Genomic DNA, 8,271 nt, shown 5'->3' with positions numbered 1-8,271 from the left:
CAGAGCTCCTGCATGGCAGGTCCCGGCGATGATCTCCATCGGTTTGGCCATGCCCAGGTCAGCAATCTTCACCGTCCCTCTCTTCATCTGGAAACAGCACCATTGATACTAAGTCACATACATGATTATTGGGCCATATACCAACACAATCCTAACAAGCAGCTGCTGCTGCTTTATTTGTCACAGGGTATGTCAATACATATGATAAAGTACGTCGGCTACAACTTGTGATATGTTTAACCTGATAGAAAACCAACGTGTGAATGGTTGTTTTAAATGAAAGCTGTCTTCACCAGAATGTTGTCCAGCTTGAGATCCCTGTGCACCAGACCGTTACCGTGGATGTAGGAGAGCCCCCTGGCGATCTGCAGTGCGTTGGTCCTCAGGAACTCCCTCGCCCTGATGAAAGTCGGGCTGTCGACTTTGTGTTTCGCGGGAACGTTTTGGTGACCGAGAAATACAACCCGTTTGAGGGTTGTGTCGCGCAGCTCCAAAACCATGAACAGCTCCAGACGGCCGGCCCCTGGTCTTTCGGCAAGAAGAGCCGAGGAACCGGACGACGTTTGGGTGCTGCAAGCGTCTGAAACACAAAGGAACGTAAGCATGTTTTAAAAGTTCTTTATTGGCAACTTCTTGTGAAACAAAAACCGACGTTTAGACGACCGTCTGCCATCTTCATCAGGGCAATTATGATTGGTGAAGAGGAAGATGACAGAAGGTCATTTCCTCTCTCCATACCGGCTTGTCCATACATATGGATCATTCCAACATCACTGCCACGCATTGTCCTTCTTATTTTTGGCCTGTTTTTACACTTCAAACATCAAAGGCGTAATGAAAAAAAAGAGATACATACTTAAGATTGTCCTCCTCGACAAGGAACTCAGAAACAGTGTCAGATAGTAAGTCGTCCTTTAGTATCTTCAGTGCCACGGGTTGCGACGAACCGTCGGCTTTCTTCAGGCTGGCGCGGTACACCGCCCCGAAACACCCCTCCGATATGAAGTCAGTGGTTCGGTCACAGATGATACTGTCATTGTCGATCTCGTACTTACGGATGTCGCTCATGTACAATTTGTCCAGTTTGCTCTGCAGCTAGATTTCGAACGGAAACGATCTATATGAGTTTGAAAAACTGCAATAAATGTGGAATAGTCACGAACTTCAACAAGAAACTGAATTCTAATGATAGCATTGAGAGACGCACAAGGCTGAATGCATATCTTTTTTCAATACGTGTATGCACTCCCCGTCACACTTAAATCGTTTCTACATCCAGTCTTTTTACCTGCAGGCATTGTTGGTAGAACGTCTTGTAATATCCCACAGCTTTTCTGTTCTGTGTTTTCTCCTGCTGTACGCTGTGCAGAAGACGTTTCTCGGCCCGGAGGAGTGTTGGAATAGACTCCTTCAGAGCGCTGAACCACTGCCACACGGCCGCCATGTGACTGTCCATCACCTGCAGTATGTATTGTGTAATATTTTGAGCTTGTAGCGTGTTGAATGTTGATAATTTCTAAAAATTTGCAAAAAAACTGTTTTGGGGTCCGCGCGGACCCCAGGTGTACAGATTAATCAGTCTGGGAAGGTGTACTGTTGAGGGTTAAAGAAAATTACCTTGCGGAGATTGTTTCCCTCACACAAGGACTTCAGCATCTCTTCCGCCCGTTCCTTCATAAACCTGGCCTTGTCTGTGTGGTAGGTCTTCATCTTCTGCTCAGTAACAATCTTGTTGTAAAGGGTCTGTAGGTATAGTGCAAGAGAAAAAAAGTTTTGAACGGCCAAGTTAAATTTATTTTGCCCACTCATCGACATTGAATGTGATCTAAATATCATCTACACTTGACTCATTACGATCATACCGGTGATTCTGGGCAATAGTCCTCAGGTATAAAATTCCTTTAAATTAGCTTACAGTGGTTTTACCAATTTGAATGTTTCTGTTCAAATACTACATATTACATACATCATAGGTATGATGCATGGAAATTTACCTGTATCCCAGCGACTGGGAGATAAATGACTCCAGCCACTATCGCGAACGGAAGCCATATTGGTGACGTCAAAGCGATGGCGACCTTCTCCCCTGGCGTCCATTGGGCATTTATCATCTCCAGGCTCTTCCGTTCAGGATCCGCCGAAACTGTGAGTTGTTCAGCCGCTCCTCCTCCCTGTTCCATAGCGAGACGGATAGCTGCAACCTTGTTGGATAGAAATGTAACAGTAACGTTTAGATATATACGACATGAAATATGTTTTTCGATGTCAGTCTAATTTGCACGTGTAAATAAATTAAAACAAGAAGCATTTCGTAAACGAAGAGCATCAAACAAAAGTACCTGGTCTTCCACAGGTCGGAACTCCTCCTGAAATCGCCTCATGAGGTCATCTTGAATCTTCTGGAATGGCCGTGTGTTCTCCTTCCAACAGTTAATGACCGTCTGAAGTCGCTGACGAATCAGGTTGGCCACTTCTTCGTTGATAACAGAGAAGTCTTTTGCGGTGGGTGCTTCATGCTCGGTCCAACGTGTGATAGTCTGTTCCTCATTTGTCAGGTACGTCTATTGATCATTTAAGTGGGGAGAAGGCGCAGCAAAACCATCCAGAATATTAATCTTTGAAAACTACTCTAAACCTTCAAAACGGTCGGTTTGTAATATCACCTATGAAAATGCATACTAACAGACTAGCGCATACTAGTAGACGACAAGCCAAACTACATACGAATGCAGGAAAGGAATCTTGAGCTATAGCTGCAAATGTGCGGACATAACTAATTACAATACTCCTGTCGGGGGTCACTGACCTCAAGGGACTCGACGGCCTGACGAACGCTCGTGTTCAACTCCTTCTCCAGACCTTTCATCACCGCTCCCGCGCGGGACTCTAGTTTGGCGATCCGGTCCATGATGTCCAGGTACTCCTTCTGCCGCTGGTCGGCAGTCATCAGGGCACTGCAGATCTGAACGCGCTGGCAGAAAGCGCTGCGCTTCAGAAGGTTCGACAGCCATCTTAAAAGTAAGGAAATTGCACGTGGCAGTCAGCGGCTGAGAACAGTGGCGTCTCTCAGCAAGAAACAAACTTCTATCCATTCAGACCTATCCAATAACTCCAGAGGAATGATAGATTACAAGAGTTATACCGATTCATACAAAAAAGATGTACGTACTTGTAAGTGGACTCCAGTCGGTTATGAAGACTGGCGGGCAAAAGTTCTTCAATACCCTGGATCAGTTCTTCAAAGTCCTTAGTCAGGATGCCGGCAGCACGAAACTGGGAGGACGCCTACATGGGCATGTACATCAACATCAATATCACAATGTACAACGTACTGTGTAATACAAAACTACTAGTACATAAAATGCTGTGTATCTAAAGCATGCTCTACACGGAGCATTGCATCTATCACTTCATTCATTACGTGTGCTTTGCTGACAACTATTGAACGCCATGAAGTATTGTAGGCTACGACAGAAGACGTCTACGTACCGTTCTTGCAGACAAATAATACAACTGGTGCTCTTTGATGCCCGGCCAACATCGCTGCAGCTTCTTCCACGTATCTTGTCTATGGGACGAAATTAGAAAGAAGTCTTATACGTCGTTTCACGAGAAATGCTGCGATAGGACACAGTTTACGTCTGGAAGGTTTCTTCATCATGATTCACATTGCTCTTGACAGTGGACAGTTGCACAAATCTACTGTCAGTAAACATGGTATCAATATCAAGGTGGGATATTATATATGATTGTTAGCAACTAGTGGCTGTTCCCTCCAACTCACTTGACTTCGTCTGTTTCCTTTCCTGGCACTTGGTCCCACTTATTGCAAACAAAGATGGCGGCCTCGGGGTTGAAGTGATGCAACCAATCACCGTCTTTCTTCTCAGAGATCATCTTTAGGAGCTTCTGGAGCTACAAATGAGACAGGTTGTTTATGAAAAAGCTTCTAAAGGCAATGTCTGTGGGTTTGTGCGTATGTTTATACGGACAAAATAGTGTGTGTGTCCGGACGTGTGTGGGGCAAGATTGACAGGAAAATGACATGTCAAAAGTTTTGAACTGAAGTTTACGCCTGCAAAGATTCCAATTCAATTCGTACCTTGCAATTGTATTCGTAATCATTGATATACAATACAGTGTCTGTGATATATGCCTCGTCCCTTACAATATTATCTAATATTGATTTTCTTTTGACGAATTGCCGTGCCTTACCCTGTCTTCTTGCACACCTCCCGCGCTCCCGCTATTGATGACGTAGATAAACGCAAAGGCCTGTGGGAGGTAGCTGATGACGTGTTTTGTCATGTCATCACTCTCTCCGATCCCCGGACTGTCCACAATCACGATACCCCCCTGTAAAATAAATCAACTTTACGTATATGTTGAAAAAGCTTTCAATCAAATCGGAACTATATGTGACTTCAAGTACAACAGGTGTTAAACAGCGAACTTTGAATGACTTTCATCCGTGAATGTTACGCCTCCACATCGTTTTACTAAGCTAGTATAATCAGATATGCATCGTTCTAATGAAGTATATGCTTCAGGTGGAAAATGGAGGAACTGAAGGTATTAAATCCTAGCCTACCTTTAAATACGCCAAAGGCCAAAAGATTTCGACCTTGCTGTAAGGACTGGGAGCTGAGCGGTCTCCCCTCTGTTGCACATACGGGGCCAGCTGTTGCATGACGGGAACGGAGTCCTGAAAAACGATGTCCACTGTATCTCTCCCTGTGGCCGGATCAGCTTCTGCCAAGTGAGCCACAGCACATCTGCAGGGCACAATACAGACGATATGGGATGTGCCAGACATGTCAATATCATTGTTAAGAACAAACATGGGATAGAGGAGAGGCCCGAATAAGATTCAGGTACAGTATATAGCTTTGGACAGAATAGAATAATTCTGCTGTTCGCTACCTTTTCGCGCCATACTTGAGCTCACAGATGACAGAAGTTGTGGATAACAGCGAGTACGGCAGGATTTCCTCCCCAAGCAACATGTTCAGGATGCTGCTCTTTCCTGCGGACGTCTCCCCTGTGGAAACGGGAAATTCAGTATCAAACTCAGGAAAATATACTGTACGCTTTATTTTATAGTCATACCTTACATTAAAAAACACTCATCAAATACCAAAACTGTCTCATCAAGGCCTGCCCGCAGGCCAAATATCAAGACAATCCACCCAGCCACTCCACACACACCTGCCACCAGGATGGGACAGTCGTTCCTCGTCAGTCTGTCCTGGTACCACGTGAGTTTGTCCTCCCACCCCTGCACACCGGGCGCGGCGTCCAGCTGGTCTTTCTGCGGCTGGTCCAGACCGTGTAAGTACTTCTCGGCTTGGGAAAAAGGTCCAAGAGCAGCTTCCGGATGTGACTGTCTCTCTCTACTTCATCCTGCATGGCTTGCATCACCTGAAAGATGATAGATGAATAACATCAAGACTGATCTTATTTTTGTTGTCTCAAAAATACTGATTTCGTATTGCAGCAGACCATTTGTACCCTTTTTGTGGCAGGTAGCTTTTCAACCCTCCCTAACAACTTGTTATGGAACTGCAGGGACGGTTTTTGCTAAAAAATTTTAAGCCGATAGTGAACATCACCGAGCATAGATGCATGCATTAATTTGCATAAAGTGATGAAATGCTTATAATTAATTCTGCCATAGGATAGAACTTTCGCACATACAAAATTATCTACACGCTCCTCTCTAAGTAGTTCAGAATAAAATTGTATGATCTGCCTCTGGGCGCGGGAAGTCAGACTGATGCCACCGCGCCGATAGGGACCATGAAACCCATCAGCTAATTAATCATTTTGATCCCGGGGGTTCCAAAGATCCACTATTATGTAATTTGAGTAAAGTCCATTTATTACAATAGATTATACCAATTACAACCTTATTTCTATCATCAATGAGACAGGATAAAGCGACAAAAATCACAAAACCTGAATATTTCATGGAGGTATGAGATCTTTGAACTCTTGTTTCGCATGACTTGATATCACGTCCCATGTTGCATGGATACACGACAAGGAGGCGATTTCCAAGTAACCGCTAACGTTAGTGGTTACAGGCACAAGTTTCACTTTCTGTGCGCTGAAAATCATGGCGGCAAACGTGCTACGTCATATGGCTGACTTACTTTCTCTTTCACTAAGACAAAAACAAAGACATCAGGTGGAGACGGAATGATATAGATTTACGCTTGTGCGAATCGCCATTTCGTTCTTCAGGGAAATAGCATTATATATATTAAGCAGACCGTGACTGTTTATGTTGTATTAACCGTGTCTACCTTCCGTGACTTCCTCTTTCACTGTTGGACTATAACAGTTAGCGTAAATAAATGCTGTTGCATGCAGGGTTCCCACATTAATAATCCAGGATTCAACGGAACTATTAACAAGGAGCGGAGGTATTCTAAACGTGTCTAAGGTGTACGTGCAAAATATCTGACGATCACAGCGACAGCAAAGTTTCAAAATATTTAAACTAAGTAACTTCGGGTGGGTCAGGTGGCGTTTGGTAAACTTTGACCTTAAGGGAAAAGTCGATGTGGCTTACCTTAGATGTACTTCTCTGCGGCTCGCCCCCCCTCGCTGTGCCCTGTAAGTGATGTTTGAGCCGGACCTGCGCCTCCTCCACCGAGGTTAGACCCTCGGTGCTCAGCCCACAGCGTACCAGCAGGTCCAGCGACCCCAGCAAGTCGTCCGCTGCAGAGGCCACGTCTTCGGCGCTGAGGGAACCGCCGTGAGGCTCATCAGTTCTTAACCCGGAAGTAAGAGAAGTTGAACTTTCTTCTGCCATACTGTCGATAATCACACAACGTTAGTATACTTAAAGACGAGACCTGCTGCGCCGCAATGTCTTATGGAGTTATACGTCTTCCGCCCGTACTCGGGTTAAGGACTATTTGCACCCCGACTGATCACACTCACAGTCCGGTTCAGCCCACCGAAACTTGAGCACTGTCGAATCGCAATGACTCATGCATGCACGCCACTCCAGCGCAAGGGCTGCTGGTCTAAAACAAATCAGGAAGTAACAGCGACATGTATATTGTATTGTAGGATTGGAAGGGGATCAAATTCTCAGGGTGCACATTTCAGCCTGCCTTCTCCAGGGCCTGGCTCTCCAATCCCCTACACATTATCGCCGGGTACCGTTACGTGTAATGACTAACTAACCTACATATATATAACGTTATATATGTAATTGTAGGTCAGTATTTACAGCGGCCATTAATATTCCCTCTCAAGGCTATTGTAAATGTGCTTGCTCTCAGTCTTCTTTATGCATGCCTCTGGCAATGGTTTCTCTATATTCTGGGACTTAATCATTGAGTTCTGTCAGGACCCTTGGGTGGATTTTTGTCTGTCTTATTTTTTCACAAGGGAAAGTTGGTGCTGTAGGGACCTAAGGGACCGTACGTTATTTATCTGGGGGGAGGGCCGGTGCGTAGGAAATCGGGCAGAAAAGGTTTTCCCTGGACCTCCCCCCCGTATTTATTTTTTTCCCTGGCCCTCCCCCGCTATAAGAAAACTTTCCTTGGCCTCCCCCCTTCTGAACATTACAAATCATGCCCGTAGCCAGGATTTTGAATGGGGGGGTTCTTCCCACTGCTTGAGGGGACCTTGAGCGACGTAGGCGCGAGGCGAGCGCCGAAGGCGCGAGGTTCCTAGGGGGGTCCGGGGGCATGCTCCCCCGGAAAATTTTGAAAAATTAACCTTCAAAAATGGCATTTCGTGCATTTTTGAGAGGGTTTCCAAGAAAAAATCTGAGATAAATTTTTATTCAATGACAAAGGGAGCAGTTTTTCTACTATTCCAGTCCGTCTTTTCAAGAAAAATCTTGGACCTTTACATAAAAAGTGGACAAAAAAGTGGACCTTTACATAAAAAGTGGACAAAAAAGGACCTTTGAGCCTTGTGGGGGGGTTCGTCCGGCATGCAAATGCCCCTGAAACTACATCCTAATTAATACTATCAACAATCAATAATAATTTATTAATAGTTTGATATGATATTTAAGTGCGGCACGCGACGAAGTGAAATATTCCGTGGGAAGCTCCCGGCTCTTGAGCGTGCCCGCCAGGCCAAGGAAATGGGGCAAATTTGCGCGGACGGGGATTGGCTTTTAAAATACCTGGCGGTTTGTTGGGTCGGCGTTGTTCTCGATAGGCAGTATTCAGACCAAATAAGACTCTACTTTGCTACGCTCACGAAGGTTGCTGCGTTTTTGGCTGAACGAAAATTTTG

At 45.1% G+C, this 8,271-nt stretch overlaps 2 protein-coding genes across 4 annotated transcripts in view; one reads left to right on the top strand and one right to left on the bottom strand.

Annotated features, from left to right (window-relative positions):
• LOC109476742 lies at positions 1 to 6,999 on the bottom strand. Its single transcript, XM_019777751.1, is given in 17 exon segments — positions 1 to 87; positions 294 to 580; positions 857 to 1,095; positions 1,289 to 1,459; positions 1,618 to 1,743; positions 1,995 to 2,201; positions 2,340 to 2,561; positions 2,807 to 3,011; positions 3,170 to 3,285; positions 3,490 to 3,568; positions 3,785 to 3,915; positions 4,216 to 4,356; positions 4,592 to 4,775; positions 4,924 to 5,041; positions 5,209 to 5,358; positions 5,361 to 5,421; positions 6,578 to 6,999. Coding segments are annotated over 16 exon segments (2,640 nt in total). The 5' UTR covers positions 6,821 to 6,999; the 3' UTR covers positions 1 to 87; positions 294 to 333.
• Positions 6,688 to 8,271, top strand: part of LOC109476704 — a 14,301-nt gene continuing 12,717 nt past the window's right edge. Inside the window, exon 1 of one of the 3 annotated variants that reach the window (XM_019777723.1) lies at positions 6,688 to 6,791. The gene's annotated coding sequence lies outside the window, so the exon portion shown is untranslated. Of the gene's footprint in view, positions 6,792 to 7,068; positions 7,173 to 8,271 lie in introns of those variants that run through there. The other 2 variants (XM_019777711.1, XM_019777715.1) reach the window with 2 other exon arrangements.

Source organism: Branchiostoma belcheri, unplaced genomic scaffold (genome assembly GCF_001625305.1).
Source record: "Branchiostoma belcheri isolate BF01 breed outbred unplaced genomic scaffold, Haploidv18h27 scaffold104, whole genome shotgun sequence".
NCBI lineage: Eukaryota > Metazoa > Chordata > Leptocardii > Amphioxiformes > Branchiostomatidae > Branchiostoma > Branchiostoma belcheri.
Note: the sequence above shows the minus strand (reverse complement) of the source record. Positions and strands in the feature narration are given on the sequence as shown.